This window comes from Enhydra lutris, unplaced genomic scaffold (genome assembly GCF_002288905.1).
Source record: "Enhydra lutris kenyoni isolate GAN:26980312 unplaced genomic scaffold, ASM228890v2 scaffoldscaffold77, whole genome shotgun sequence".
NCBI lineage: Eukaryota > Metazoa > Chordata > Mammalia > Carnivora > Mustelidae > Enhydra > Enhydra lutris.
Window position 1 is genome coordinate 1,315,134 of NW_019154161.1, and position 16,214 is coordinate 1,331,347.

A 16,214-nucleotide genomic window follows, 5' to 3' on the forward strand; every position below is an offset into this window, starting at 1 on the left:
TACGGGGACAGAATCTCCCCCTGTGTATCTCTTCATCTGGAGGTTGACTTTTTTAAGATATTATTTATTTATCTGAGAAATAGCACAAGCAGGGAGAGGGGGTGAAGCAGGCTCCCTGCCGAGCAGGGAGCCCAATGCAGGGCTTGACGCCAGGACCCTGGGATCATGACCCACGCCGAAGGCAGCTACTGAGCCACCCAGGCCCCCTTGGCTGTTGATTCTTATCCTTTAATCTCCTTTGCAGTGAACCAGTAACCTAGTGAGTACATGGGTTTCCTGAGTTCTGTGAGCTACTCTTGAAAATTAATTAAACCCAAGGAGGAGGTTACGGGAACCTCTGAAGCCCAGAGGGTCGGAAGCATTGGTGACAACGTGGAGTTTCAACCGGCATCTGAGGTCGGGGGAGAGGGGCTGTCTTGTCGGACTGTGCCCTTAACGTGAGGGATGTGGCCCCATATATGGGCAGACAGTGCCAAAACTGAATTTGAGAACAAGACCCAAACAATTAGCAACAGCTAATGCACAAGATGGGTTCTCTCATGTCAAGGGAGAGAAACTCATTTCAACCAGGCCAGACGACGGTGAGGACAAACCTGGTCAGCACAGCCCAAGGGCACGTGCCTGTGCAAAATTCAGAGAAACCCCCACGACACGTGCTCCTGCTCCTCATCGGCCACCACATCCCAGAGTCACTGCCAGAAACCTGGGAGCTGCACTCTGCTTGTCACGCTGCGCCTGAGGTTGAAGTCTGGGACCTCAGCCTGACCACCCTCGCTAGCGGTACAGAACTTGCAGGTTTTGCCTATTTAACCCTAAACCTTCCCCATTGTGTACCCAAAGGCTGTGGTTTCCCAGTTTGGCAAATGGATGGCAAGGAAGCTTTCCCTTGCCTGGGATCCAATCTTCACATTGCAGATTATTGACACGTTGTAGGACACCCAGCTGGTGTCACAGGGAAGTGCTCAGTGTGGGAAAAAATTCCCCATGCTGTTGGGTCCCAAATGATGAGTCCATGGTCAAAGTGTAAGGGCCTGCTTAGCCAGAGTGAGCCATTTTGTTGTTTATGCAGAAAACTAAGACTGACACCCACCACCCCCCGCCCCAGGAACTTACTTAGAAACAAGTCTGGGAAACCAGTAAAATATGACTGACCAGCCCCTGATAACAGAGCCCATATACCAGGACGTGTCAGGTCAGGGGGAGCTAACAGAGCCCAGAATGCAAGGATGAGTCAAGCCAGGGGGAGACATCCAATCAGGAAAGCACCCCCCTAACCACCCAAGAATGTGGGCCCTGCCTTTTGGGCGCCAATTCTGACCAGAGTGATAGGCTAGTTCAAATAGCTACTATAGGGTGAATTGTAATTCAATTGGCCACCTGTGTGGGGCCAGGCCCGACCACGTGGCCTCTGCTCTATAAAAGTTAGTCTGTGAGGCTGGGAGGGGTCGCCTCTTTGCAAGAGATGGCCCTGGCCCGTCAGTTTGATTCTCGATGCTTGGCGCGAAATAAAGCTTTGCTTGACCTTCGCTTTGTATCAGTCTCGCTCCTTTGACCATGGACCCAACAAAAGGAGTGAGACTGATACAAAGCAAAGGTCAAGCAAAGCTTTATTTCTCACCAAGCATCAAGAATCAGACCGACCGTCAAACAGACCAGTCGGGGCTGCCCCTTACAGAGAGGACAACCCCTCCCTGCTTTCCAGACTAACTTTCCAGACTAACCAACCACAGACAAAGGCCATGTGGTTGGGCCTGGCCACACACAGGTGGCGAACTGAATTACAATTCACCCCAGAGTAGCTATGGAAACTAGCCATCACCTTGGTAGCTAGGAGACAGTATGGCCCCCACTGATTGAACGTCTCCACCTGACCTGACCCACGCTTGTCTTTGGGCTGTTACCTGGGACTGGTTTCCCGGACTTGCTTTTAAGTAAGTTCCCCGGGGGGGGGGGGGGGGGGGCAGGGTCAATTTAAGTTTTACAGCATAAACAACCAAATGGCTGTTCAACCGAGGTGGGGCCGCTCTGGCTAAACAGGCCCTTACAGTGCGTTTGGTGACCGGAAGCATCAGAAGCGCAGTTTTCTGTGTGTGTAAAGGAGACGTGCAGGAGAAGCAGTTTTCCTTTACAACAGGGAACATCGATCTGACCAAAAGCTGATCCCCACCCCTCCTGGAAGGGTGGGCGTGAAAAGCACGCTAGTTCCGAGGGTCTGGGAGGATATGAAAGAGCGCTCACTCAAAACTCCAACTGAAGTAGCTCTTTTTGGTTCTGGACCAAATGGCAATAGATGTGTGGAAGGAGGGATGCCCCCTTCCCCTCGCCAAGCAGGTCTCCCAACAGCGGTGCGGCCTTCAATTCAACTCACTTCCGACCCCATCCACCTGGAGGTGGCGACTGCTCTTATAGGCCAGGGCTCAGCCCTTTAAGACTGCCCCACTGCTACAGGGGCCAGTCACAAGCCCAGGCTGTGTCACCTGTACCTCTGACTCGCTTAAATTAGAGGTTCCCACGACCCCCTTCTTGGGCTCAATTAATATGCTAGAGCAGCTCAAAGAATTAAGGAAACCCGTTTACTCACTGGGATCACCAGTTTATTAGAAAAAGATACGTATCAAGAGCCAAATGAAGGGGTGCACGGGGCAAGGTACGTGGGCATTCCCATGCCCCCTCTAAGCATTGGGTCGGTTCCCTCGGCAACCACCACCCTTAGGGGATTTCCAAAATTCAGCTCATTTACATAAACCCAGTTGTGGCGGAAATGGGCTTGTTATGAATAACAAGACACGCACTAAAGCTTCTCCCCCCCACCCCCCAGCTGCCAGGAACTGAGAAAAAGGCTAAATCCGGGCACAAAAGATGCCCCTCCTACTACTTATAGCTCAGGAAATTCCAAAGATCTGGGGAGCTGTGAGCCAGGAGCCCTGGATGCCCACAACCAAATATACAGGTTTCTCATAAACCTCAGTGTCACACAGCTGTGTAAGAGTGTCATTAAAGGATTGGGAGGTAAACAGACACATATTTCGTTAATAGGATAAAAATTCACTGCCACTGGGACGCCTGGGTGGCTCAGTTGGTTAAGCGGCTGCCTTTGGCTTAGGTCATGATCCCAGCGTCCTGGGATCGAGTCCTACATCGGGCTCCTTGTTCATCAGGGAGCCTGCTTCTCCCTCTGCCTCTGCCTGTGCTTGCTCTCTCTCCCTCTCTCTCTCTCTGACAAATAAATAAATAAAATCTTTAAAAGAAAAAAAAAAAAAGAAACGCACTGATTTACCTTAAAAAAAAAAAAATTCACTGCCACTGAGGAGAAAGACAATCTTGACAGCTGTTAGCTGTTTTGGTTTTTTTTTTGAGCTGGAACACGTGCTCTTACGGAGAACAGTGAACCAGGTTACACCTTCCTGCTCTAGCAAGCTGGGAGTCAGGACCATTTCGATTCTCTGCCACAGGGCGCTGTCTGCAAAGGCAGCGTTTTTGTTTACAAGCTGACCGAAAAATCGTAATTAGCAAAAGGGTTATCTATTGAAACGGCAAAATGAAAACCAGGGCAAGCAGGCAAAATTAATTTCATTGTATCAAAGGCAATGTGCTACTATGAAGTAACCCACATCCTTTTTTTAAAAATTTTTATTTATCTGACAGAGAGAGAGAGAGATCAAGATCACAAGTAGGCAGAGAGGCAGACAGAGAGAGGGGGAAGCAGGCTCCCCGCTGAGCAGGGAGCCCGATGTGGGGCTCAATTCCAGGACTCTGAGATCATGACCTGAGCCGAAGGCAGAGGCTTAACCCACTGAGCCACCCAGGCGCCCTGAAGTAACCCGCATCCTAACAGCCACTTGAAATGCTTTCAATCACACTCTTAATAGTTCAACCCACAGCAATGCAACACGAGAGGCATTTTCCTACAATGTAATTTTCTGTCACTCTTTACGGGCTTAACTGTATCTCCCCACCCCCCAAAATTCTCATGTCGAAGTCTGAACCCCCAGTACCTCAAAATGTGCCAGTATTTGGAGATGCTGTCTTTGAAGAGGTAACTAAGTTAAAATGAAGTCAGCAGGCTGGGCCCTAATCCAGTATGACCAGGGGTCCTTATAGGAAAAGGAAATTAAGACACAGACCCCCACAGAAGGAAGACTGTGTGAGGACACAGTCAGAAGTCCATGTACAAGCCAAGGAGAGACCGCAGAAGGAAGCACCCTGTTGACATCTTGATCCTGGATTTCTAGCCTCTGGAATTATGAGAAAATAAATTTCTGTTGAAGGCATTTAAGCCACCACCCACTCTGTGGTACTTTGATACAGAAGCCCTAGCGAACTATCTGAGTCACTCAATGAAGATCTGGACAATTTTGTTTCAGATTTGGGTGTTTTCATTTTAAGAATGACTTCTGAATATCTGGGGCAGTATCTTTTGATGTTAAATGATTTTTACTTGGCATTTACTGTAATAGTTTTAACACTTTCTCTCAAATTTTCTATTATCAAATGTTTTTGTCAGGTGGAGATGACTTTAGACATTACTGAAATAGATAATCTCACAATGTATTGGTTCACAGTGGTAATCAACCATGCATTTGTTATGCTTTTTTAAAACAGAACAACTTTCTGTAACTTTGATTATAAACCTATCACAGGTAAACAATGCACTGTTTATTATTATGGCCATTCAGTATTATTTTAAAACACAGTGTCTTTAAATACTCAGACTAGGGGCGTCTGGGTGGCTCAGTCGGTTAAGCATCTGACTTGGGCTCAGGTCATGATCTCAGGGTCCTGGGACTGAGCCCTGAGTTAGGCTCTCCCCTCAGTGGGAAATCTGCTTGTCCCTCTCCCTCTACCCCTCCCTGCTCATGCTTGCACTCTCTTCCTCTCACTCTCAAATAAACAAATCTTTCATAAATAAATAAAACATACTGACTAGGAATTTCAGGAAATCTTCGGTATACCGAACAATCTTCCTCTTTCCCCAATATCAAGTATTTTATCTGTGGGCAATTTGGAAACACTCCTCTCTGGCATTTGTATTCATCTTTTAAAATAGGAAAAACCAAAAATAAAATAAAATAGGGAAAACCATACATATCCTTAAAACTCTGTTTTTGCTCTAGTATCTTATGATTCTATAAACCATGAGGACAGAGGGAAAAGAGCCAACCCCCAACAAGCAGGTAAGAAGTCAGACTGGGACCAGCTGAGAACATGCAAAGACCCAGTGGTGGAAGGCGCTTCCCAGCAGGGCAGGAAGGAGTCCGCATTTCCCTGCCAGTGGCTGGGGCTTCCCACCCGGATCAGGGGCTCCCTTTTCTTCTTCCTTTGCCCCTGGACCAGCCCTCTACAACATACACTCCTCCACCGGTCTGTACAAAAGGCCTGTGATGAGGCGACATAAGCCCCTGTGGTCCGCTCTCAGGAGGAGGGGGACACGGTCTCAGCAAGAGTCCAGAGCCCGCTGCTTCCTGTGTCTGCCCTCAAATTCTGGAGAACCGTCCCTGGCGCCATTCCTGTTTACCTCACATAGCCCATTCTGCTCCTGTGGACCCAGGACCTGGGACCTTTGGGGCACATTCTCGTCAGCGGGCATGTCTCCCCTGGGCTTCACTTCTTGGGTTCTCTTGCCGACAACTCCACTTTTCCTGGGACCTCGAAGCTGGGTGGGCATCTGGAGGCTTTGATCAGAGCTGCTGGGGAGTGTCTGGCTGGGCTGTGAAGAGAGACCCGCAGGCTCAGTGATATGGTCTGACCCATGAGCTCCGCAAAGCCACCAGGAAGTCCTGGAAAGGCAAGGCTCACATGGTCGCTCCTCTAACATTTGCTCCACACAAGTATTTTTGGGGGTCCTTAGGGAAAGGTCACTGTGCTAGACCCCATGGAATATTAGTTCAGAAGAACCCAACCGGTTACAAATCAGGATAAAATAAAGGACAGAGTTTTGGGGCACCTGGGTGGCTCAGTTAAGCGGCTGACTCTTGATTTCAGCTCAGGTCATGATCTCAGGGTCCGGGGATCGAACCCACATCAGGCTCCGCTTTCAGTGGAGAGTCTGCTTTGGGATCCTCTCTCCCTCCTCTGGCTCTCCCCGCACTCGTATTCTCTAATAAACAAATCTTAGGGGCACCTGGGTGGCTCGGTGGGTTAAGCGTCTGCCTTCAGCTCAGGTCATGGTGTCAGGGTCCTGGGATCGAGTCCCACATTGGGCTCTCTGCTAAGCAGGGAGCTGGCTTCCTCCTCTCTCTCTGCCTACTTATGCTCTGTCAAATAAATAAAATCTTGGAAAAAACTAAACAAAACACAGTTTGGACTACATGAAGGTTTAACTGTAGCTCTGCCACCTTTTAGCCTTGGGAATAGGAAAGTATGACTTTAAATGCAGTTTTCAAAACGAGGATGCAAGTTTTTAATCGCAGGCATCGGGACACTGACCTGTGATGAGTCTCATTAAGCCTGCAGCACCTGCCTGGCATGAACACCCTGTTTAATTTCCACATAACCTGGCCCACTAAACATTATGATCGTTATTATGCCCATTTTGTGGATGAGAAAACTGAAGCTGTTCCAGGCTTTGCCTTGCGGTCAGTCTGCAGAGGGAAGAAAAGAGAATCAGTCCTTCCTCTGCCTTGTCCCAAACTACACACAGCTGACTCTATCCCACGTGATCCCCTACGTGGTCAGCTTCCAGACACACCATTCCCATTTCCTGTTGCCTTCAGAGAGGTGAGGATCCGAGGTGGCCCGGCTGATACGTCCGTGCAAGCCTCTGGACATTTCAGTGCCCATCCCAGACAGCTCAGACTTCTCTCTCTTTTTTTTTTCTTTCTTAAATATTTTATTTTTAAGTAATCTCTAAACCCAAGGTGGGGCTCGAACTTACAGCCCCCACATGGAGTCACACGCTCAACCGACTGAGCAGCCAGGAGCCCCATAACAAAGCTGAAACTTAAATTTCCTGTCCTCAACCCCCTTCACCTGGAAAGCCTGCAGACAAGCACCAGTGATGAAGTTTTAGAATGTAAGTGAGGTTCAGTGGGGTGGAGTCCGGAGGCGACTACCAAGAAAGAATTCTTGAGACATCTTTGGTGCAAACTGGTCGTTTATTAAAGCCTGGGGACAGGACCCAGGGACAGAAAGAGCCGCGGTCCCATTGTGAGGGGTGGCGGGTTATATACGATGGGGTTGGGGGAGGTAAGGAGAAAGGGAGGTTTCAGTAGAACTTTCATATGCTAAAGAGGACCTACAAGATACTGGAGGCCTTGCCTTTGTCAGGTTAAGGATGTTTTTCCCTTCTAGCAGGTATTTAACATAAGATGGGACATTCCTGGAAGGTCCCACCTGTCCCACCCAGGACTGGGGGGCGGGGGGGAGGTTGCAGGGGTCAGCTTCTGCTTTGTCCTCAGCTTGCCTTCAGCTCCCTCCACACCAGGACCCCAGATCCCTAACGTATCTTGACTGTACACAATGAACTGCCTCCCAACCCCACATCAAATGCAGTCACTGACAGCACTGACCTCCAGATATCCCCAAGGAGTGGAGCACAGGACTGCCGCAAGGTCATGAAATGCCTCCCTGTCACCCACGTAACCAGGCTACGCTGGCTGCCAGTGTTTCCCAGGGACTGTGATTTCCACAGGACCCCAAATAATCCCCAACATGGGGTTGCAATTAACGCAGCCCAACAGGAAACCATCATCCATCTCTTCAACTGCTGACCACTACCGACCCTCACCGTGTCCACAGGGGGCTAAGGAAGGGCCTCGGAAACCCCCATAACTGACCATCCAGACCGACAGTCCTTCGGCTCCCATACCCTACCCTTAGCACCGCGCTCTGATTTCTGCAGGTCCCCAAACACTGCTCCGCGATGTTACAACCGGACCCTCAAGCTCCTCCAATCCCTGAAGCTCCTGCTCCCAGTCAATCACCGTCTCCAGAGTCACTCCCCGCATGTCCCCAGTGCCACCTACTAAGGCCCGCTCCAGAATCATGTTCGCCGTCCTCAAGTGAGCAAGTTTCAAGGGCCAACAATGCAAAACGTGATATTAAAACACACTTGGGGGGGGGCGCCTGGGTGGCCAGTCGGTTGAGCGTCTGCCTCCCGCTTGGGTCCTATCTCAACTCAAGGTCCTGGGATGGAGCCCCGCGCTGGGCTCCCTGTTCCGGGCGCGAGTCTCCTTCTCCCTCTTCCCCCTGTTCCTGCTCTCTCTCTAAAATCTTTCTTTAAAAAGATCTTATTTATTTATTTCACAGCGAGAGACGGAACACAAGCAGGCGCAGTGGGAGAGGGAGAAGCCGGCTTCCCGACAAGCAGGGAGCCCGATGTGGGACTCGATCCCAGGATGCTGGGATCATGACCTGAGCCAAAGGGCGCCCCTAAAAAAAATTCTTAAAAAACCAAAACAAAACACTTGGGAGTTTAAACTCCCAGAATACTTACACGCATACAGGAAATACGCAGAGCCTGAAAATAACCGAGCCAATCACCCAACTGGGATTAGAAAACGCCCCTCATCCCACAGCCCCCCTTCACTGAGGCCCCGTCACTCACTCCGCAGACCCTCGACATACCTCCCCTCAGCCCCTCACACTCACCCTAAGCCGAGCTCCCCTCACGGACCCCAAAGGATCTCCACGGCTAACGTCCGGAAACACCTGGGCCTCCCACACGGGTGACAGGTCAGAACCAGTTAACAACCCAATCGAAAGGGCCGCGCCGAGCCACTTCCGGTCTGGGTTAGATTTCCAGGCGCGTTTGTTAGCGCCGCCAGGAGTGAGCGGTGCGCATGCTCGGTAGAAACTGTGAAGCGATACCCTGCCCATAGTCATCATGGCATCTTATTGGATCCAGGTATTCTGTCCCTTCTTCCCTACCAAACTCACCTTGCGCGGAAAAGCTAATGGGATCTCAGCGTGTGGTGAGCCTGGCCGACAAACCCCTATCACCAGACTCCCCCGGAAGTAGCTCCAACCGCAGGCTCTGGGGACTGGGTAGGCTGTGGGCTTGCCTCTCCAGGGTCCTGCTCAGCCTGGCAGGGGTTGCTGTCAATCCTCAGACCAAACACAGGGATTGGCCCTTCAGGACAGATAGGAGCAACTCCCCAGTGCTCTGCAGGTGAGAGAAAAGACAAAGCCAGACCCAGTGTTCAGAAGTAGTAAGTTCTGCAGCCGTTTAGTGCAGTAGGTATAATGCGGGAAACAAAGGGAGAAGAAAAATTAATAAATTTCTTTACTATCTACAGCCCATTTATAAATCCTTGAAACAGGCAGAGTGGCATTCCTCTAGGGACTCAACTGCCTGATGTTAATACTTTGCTAAGGCGAAAAGGCAATCCTAGCTTGACTGACAACGCCCCCCCCCCACCGTAAGGCCACCTGAACATATTAAACTTCCTTTGGAATTTTCCTTTATCTCTAAACCCCCCCCCCAAGATTCGTGTCGGCAGTCATCCCCAAGCATATGGCCCACTGATACACATCTAAAGGGTCTCATGACTAAGGTTTATTAGACGGTAATAAATTACGTTTTCCCAACAATAGCTAGCCCCCTCAAGGTCCTGGAAACCTTGCTTCCAAAATACCTGGGAGACGTAGGTTATCCCTAACCCCCTTCCAACCTGAAAGTACATAATGGGCCACTCCTCATGACCCCGGTGCAAGTCTTTCTGCCCATGGGTCCTGTCCCTGTGCTTTAATAAATTAAACCACCTTTTTTATTATTTAATAAATAAAACCACCTTTTTGCACCAAAGATGTCTCAAGAATTCTTTCTTGGCCATCAGCTTCCAACCCTAACATCTTTCCTACATCAGATATAACGGTTAAGCACAAAGATTCTAGAGCTGGACTACCTGGGTTTAAAGCAAGATGTTCAAGTTTGGGCGAGTTAGTTAACCTCTCTGTACTTCAATTTCCTGTTTCAAAAAGTTGTGAGGATTAAATAATTAAATTATCATAGGCAAAATGTTTAAAACAGGGGCGCCTGGGTGGCTCAGTGGGTTAAAGCCTCTGCCTTTAGCTCAGGTCATGATCCCAGGGTTCTGGAATCGAGCCCCACATCGGGCTCTCTGCTCAGCGGGGAGCCTGCTTCCCTTCCTCTCTCTCTGCCTGCCTCTCTGCCTACTTGTGATCTCTGTCTCTCAAATAAATAAATAAGGGGCGCCTGGGTGGCTCAGGGGGTTAAGCGTCTGCCTTCAGCTCAGGTCATGATCTCAGGGTCCTGGGATCGAGCCCCACATCGGGCTCCCTGCTCAGTGGGGAGCCTGCTTCCCCCCTCTCTCTGCCTCTCTGCCTACTTGTGATCTCTGTCAAATAAAATAAAAATCTTTTAAAAATAAATAAGTAAATAAGATCTTTTTAAAAAATTAAAAAATGTTTAAAACAGTGCTGTTACATAATAAGACTGTGCTGTTATGTGAGAAAAATATTCTGGTTCATTTATTCAACAAATATTTATTAGGTTCCTGTGGTATGCCCAAGAAAAATTGTTTAAGGTCATTGTGTAACTGAACTAATGTGAGTTCCCTCCTTGTGAAGTCACAAATAGAAGCTGATGTGATTTGAAGTGAGGTTGGAGAACAAAAGGTCAAGAAAGAATTCTTGAAACATTTTCGGTACAAAAAAAGTAGTTTTATTAAAACGCAGGACAGGACCCCTGGGCCAAAAGAGCTGCACTGGGATTGTTAAGGAGCAATTAATTATATCCTTTGGAGTTGGGGGAGGTAAAGACAAAAGAAGTTTCCAAAAGGATTTTCAGATGCTAAAGAAGACTTAAAAGATCCTCCAGTTCTGACTGTTGTCAAGCTAAGGGTTTTTTCGTTTCATTTTGTTTTGTTTTCCCCCTCTAGGAAGGCATTAACCTTAAGACAGTTGGGAGTTCTAGAGGGATGTCATATTCTGCCTACTTCAAGCATTTGTCAATGGGTTGCAAGTTATAAGGAATTTAATTTTATCCACATTTCCTTTTGCCTTTGTTTTCCACGTCAGAAATTACACCAGTGGAGTTATCATACAAAGAAAATTTCTTTGCTGCAAATAAAGAGATCACAGAGCATAACTTCCAAAGCTGTGATTCCCCAAACAGGGGTGAATATGATGTGGGAAACAGAGGCAGAAGAAAAATTATTAAATTTCTTTACCTACTGACAAGCCCTTAAAACAGGCAGAGTGACTCTATTCTAGGGACTCAACTACCCCCACCTTAAGGCTTTGCTAAGGGCAAAGGGCAATCCTAGCCTGACTGACCCCCTACCCCCAACCAGGATCCTGTAAGTCTACTTTAACAATTCCTTTGGAAACTTTATCTCTAAACCTCCAAGATAGTGTTAGCAATCATTCCCAAGCCTGTGGCTCACTGATAAACATCTAAAGGGTCTCACGAAAAGGTTTTATTACTGGGAATGAATAACCTTTCCCCCAGACAATAGCTAGCTCCTCAAGGTCCTAAACCTTGCTTCCAAAATTCCTTAGAGACTTATGTCATCCCTAATTCCCACCCCAACTTACAAATATATAATAGACCACTCCTCACATCCCCAGGGCAGCAGCTCTACCTGCCCACGGGTCCTGTCCCTGTGCTTTAATAAACCACCATTTTGCACCAAAGATGTCTCAAGAATTCTTTCTTGGTCTTTAGCTCCAGACCCCACCACCGAACCTCACCAAGGTTCTAGAACCTAGGTCTAGGTTCTAGAACTTCATCAAATAGGTCCCTTTTATTTAGAGTTAGGATGAATATTTTATCTCATTTTATTTTTAAGATTTTATTTATTTAGGGCACCTGGGTGGCTCAGTGGGTTAAAGCTTCTGCCTTTGGCTCAGGTCATGGTCTCAGGGTCCTGGGATCGAGCCCCACATCGGGCTCTCTGCTCAGCAGGGAGACTGCTTCTCCCTCTATCTCTCTGCCTGCCTCTCTGCCCACTTGTGATCTCTGTCAAATAAATAAATAAAATCTTTTTTAAAAAAAGATTTTATTTATTTGACAGAGAGAGACACAGTGAGAGAGGGAACATGGGCAGGGGGAGTAGGAGAGGGAGAAGCAGACCTCCTGCCGAGCAGGGAGCCTGCTGCAGGGCTCAATGCAGGGCTTGATCCCAGGACTCCATCCCAGGACTCTGGGATCATGACCTGAGCTGAAGGCAGATGCCTAACGACTGAGCCACCCGGGCGTCCCAAGAAGGATTATAGCTAACTAAACAGAAATAGATGAGGAAAGTTGTTTATAATCACATCAATGGAAAATAAAGAAATATAACACTATTTCCCTAATCTTGAATTAGAAAAGTGAGAAAAGTCAATCATATCAGGCAGTCTTAATGGGTCGTCGGGATATTTAAATGAGTAGCACACTTTTGGAAAATGTCTTGTTGACGTCAGATGGAATTGGAAGAATCATCTCCACTTCCCACCTAACGTATCAATGAGAAATGCAATTTGTTCTAAGTTACAACAAGGCGGACTTTCAGGAACCTTAATAAATGGGGTTTTATTTTTCTAACATAACACTAAGTTTAGAGATGGGCTGCTAGGGGCTTTGATTCAACTGCTTGGCTGCTAGGGGTTTGATTCAACTTTAGCCGGCAGGGTAAGGAAGGAGGAGTGGGAAAGGGGTTGGCTCCTTCCCAGCTTTCTCACTCCTAGGCAGGCCCAGTCCTGACTCAGTTGCTTTCCTGGACTGAGACCCTTCTGCACAGCCCAATTATTCCCGAACTGGGTACCTAATCCTGCTTCAGCACCACGGACAGCGGCACTGCCTAATTTCGGGGTCTTGGCTGGATAGAGCACTCCCTCTGTGGGCAGACGCGATGGGAGAATCGGGAAGTCCTGGGGATAGATACCAACAGGGTAAGTGCCTCCCAGTTTAGCTCTGCCCTTCCCAGACTCCTTACCACCCCAGGGAGTTAGGGCCTTATGTGCGGTCATACCCTCAGTGTGGGACTGCTCATATACACTTGGTTTCTTGCCTCTCAGGGTTGACTCCACCCCCAATCTCTTCAGAGATCCCTCCCTGTCTGGATAAACCTTTACTCTCTCCTCCACTTCTTCCAAGCAGGGCCTCTCTATCAAAAAAGCTGATATCTTCCTCCCCACTTCCCCTTTCCCTCCTGTTTCCCTCTCCCTTTTCCTCTTCCTCTGTCCCTCTCTCCTCCACCCTCTCTCCCTCTTTCTCTTTCTCAGGCTCTGGCTGATACCCAAATGGAACCTTGAAAGATGGAGAACAAGTCTCATGATCCTTTACTGACTCTAGTTATGTGCCAGATCCTAAAAGATTTAAAAAAAATATACTTCAGGGGCGCCTGGGTGGCTCACTGGGTTAAAGCCTCTGCCTTTGCCTCAGGTCATCATGACCCCAGGGTCCTGGGATCAAGCCCCGCATCGGGATCTCTGCTCTTCAGGGAGCCTGCTTCCTCCTCTCTCTCTGCCTGCCTCTCTGCCTACTTGTGATCTCTGTCTGTCAAATAAGTAAAAACAAAACAAAATCTTAAAAAAAATAAAAAATATATACTTCGGTGTCTGTCAAATAAAGAAAGGACTGTAATATCAGGAGGCTGACTAAGGCATTGTCTTTGGAAGCGAAGGAAGACATTCAAAGTGTTTAGGTGCTGCAGGACCTTCCTAAGATTGACTTTGACTTATCAATGCCCACTTTTAGATCTTGGAGTTGGCTGAGAGACATCATAATTCTTCTCTGGCCACAGATCCTAACAAAACCAAAGAGAGAGAACCTCCTCTGGGACCCAAGGGCCCCTAGTTGCTCTCTGAGCATCAGATTTACCAAAATTCAGAGAAGTGGAAATACTTCAGGATAGAAAAATATAGGGACACCTGGCTGGCCCAGACAGTGGAGCATGCAACTCTTGATCTCAACGTTGTGGGTTCAAGCCCCACAATGGGTGTAGAGATTACTTAAAAATAAAAATTTTTTTTAAAAAAAAGGTAGAGAAATATGGCTTCCAATATATGACACTGTCTCTGAATGTGACAAATAGCCAAGTGTTCCCAGGGAAGGACCCCAGAAATGGGAACACATCTCCTTATCTAGAGGGTGGGGGAGATGTACAGAGCACTGAGGCTAATAGAAGGAGAGGCCATTGCAGAGGTTGTGCCCAAGATCACACTCTAGGATCTGAGTCTTTTCCTCCAGGGGAAAAGCTGACTTCCCCAGTTTGTACCATATACACCAAATCTATACCCTTATAACTTGTAGGGCAGAGTCATTTCAGAATCTGAAGAGCACTTTTCCAGGAGCTTCTGTAAGATGCTTCTCACCTCCCTGGGCCCCAAGACCCCCCATCCCTTAGTACTCATGCATATCTTAAGATCCCAAGATCATGACACCAGCACTACACATCAGGTGACCTGCCTAGGAAGTGGTAGTTCTGTGGACAGTACCGTCTGAGAAGGCCCTTGGTTAAAACCTGTATGTGATTTTCCAGGCCAGTCACAGGCACAGATGAAGGCCTTCCTTGGAGGACAGGCCTCAAGGGGCAAAGCTGCCCTCCCTGCTCCAGAGTTGCTGACAGCCAGGGCATCAAAAGGTCTGAAGAGAGTTGCTCCTGTCAAGGACTCAGACCTTTCTGGCTGGTCATTCTCCTCACATAGTTGCATCTACAGGCCAGGGGTCTTCATTCTGACCCCTCTTTACCTGGGGCCTCAGGCAGAGGTCTTCAAGCTCCTCCACTGAGGCCTCCTTATGGGGGAAAGAGGAGAAAACCTTGAAGACACTTTCCCCACTCTGACTCAGAACTCAGTATTTTCCACTCCTACCTCCCCATCTCCACCCCTCAAAATGATTTTCCCTCCACTGACCCTCATCCTGCTCCTTGGCTTTAAATTCCCACTTTTCTTTATTGTATTCAGAGTTGAGCCCAGTCTCTCTCCTGCTGCCAAACCCCATTGTGGTGGTTTCTGTATCTACTGCAATGGCCCTGAATACAGTCTTTATCCTTCCTAAAGGAGTGTCATGAATAATTTTTCCCTTGACAGTTAGAATCACATCTTTTTTTAAAATATTTTATTTATTTATTTATTTATTTATTTATTTATTTATTTATTTATTTGACACACACACAGAGAAAGAGAGAGAGAGAGAGAGAGTGGGAGAGCACAAGCAGGTGGAGTGGTAGGCAGAGGGGGAGGGAGAAGCAGGCTCCCTACTGAGCAGGGAGCCTGATGCGGGACTTGATCCCAGGATCCTGGGATCATGACCTGAGCCGAAGGCAGATGCTTAACCAACTGAGCCCCCCAGGAGCCCCTAGAATCATATATATTTTTTCCTTTAGCACCCAATCATCTTTCTGTTGGGGAAAGTGGGACAGGGAGGAGGCGGTGGTTTCTCCCATTTAGACTCCGGTAGAATATACCATAGTATGTGATTAAAGGCTTCATTGCTACTCTCATTTTGACTCATTGCTGCTTGAGCTGTCTGCTTAGACCCCTCGCTCGGCTAAACTCCTGACACCACCTGGGTCAATGTCTCCTACAGTTGTTGGTCAGGACACCTGGGTCCCTGAGGACCTGTGTGACTTGAGGCCTGGCTAAAAGCCTGGCATGAGGAAGGAGAAGAAAGTATGAGAGTTTCACTTCACCAGCGTTCTGTAGACCCAAAGTGTTAGCCGCCACCTCCAAGTTGAGATAGAAAATATTGTCATTGTCTGGTCCGAATAGTCTAGGAATCTTGGTATGGGGCCCTGTCCAAGGAAATGGCACAAGTAGGAAAAACACTCTGTTCTGGGGAAGTGATGGAAGTGGGGTTTCTGCTGCTCAGGGCAGAAGTCAGAGGTCAGAGGGGAGAAGGCTGATGATGTCCTGTTGAATGCCCCCTTCATGGTCTGGCTGCTGCCCCCTCCAGCTCCTTCCTGGAAAAACTCTCACCAGGGTCACCAAGGACCATGTCTCCTGCTACTTTCCTGGCCAGGCCACCTCAGTCCCTCACTCCTATTCCCACAGTTAAGCTTGAGTGTGTGTATGTGTGTTCCCACGGTTCCACCCAGGGACCCCGGCTCCCCCCACTGAGTATACCTGCCCCTGGGGCGAACTCTGCTACCTTTCCCACCGCCTTCTTCCCAGCCTAGCCCTGCACATTCACTACTCTTGGCCATGACACCTCCAGCCCCCATCACTAGCGTCAGGGCTCTGGGAGTCCCTCTAATAGTCCCTCCCCCACCCACTGCACCTCTCTTTCAGTTTCACTTCCTAAAAGTGTCTTAAATCATTCTTTC

At 48.4% G+C, this 16,214-nt stretch overlaps 1 protein-coding gene across 1 annotated transcript in view; it reads right to left on the reverse strand.

Annotated features, from left to right (window-relative positions):
* LOC111160767 overlaps nucleotides 1-16,214 on the reverse strand; it is a 618,405-nt gene that overhangs the window by 599,764 nt on the left and 2,427 nt on the right. Inside the window, 1 exon segment of the mRNA XM_022524110.1 lies at nucleotides 5,516-5,707. Within this exon segment, the coding sequence (XP_022379818.1) occupies nucleotides 5,516-5,707 (192 nt within the window).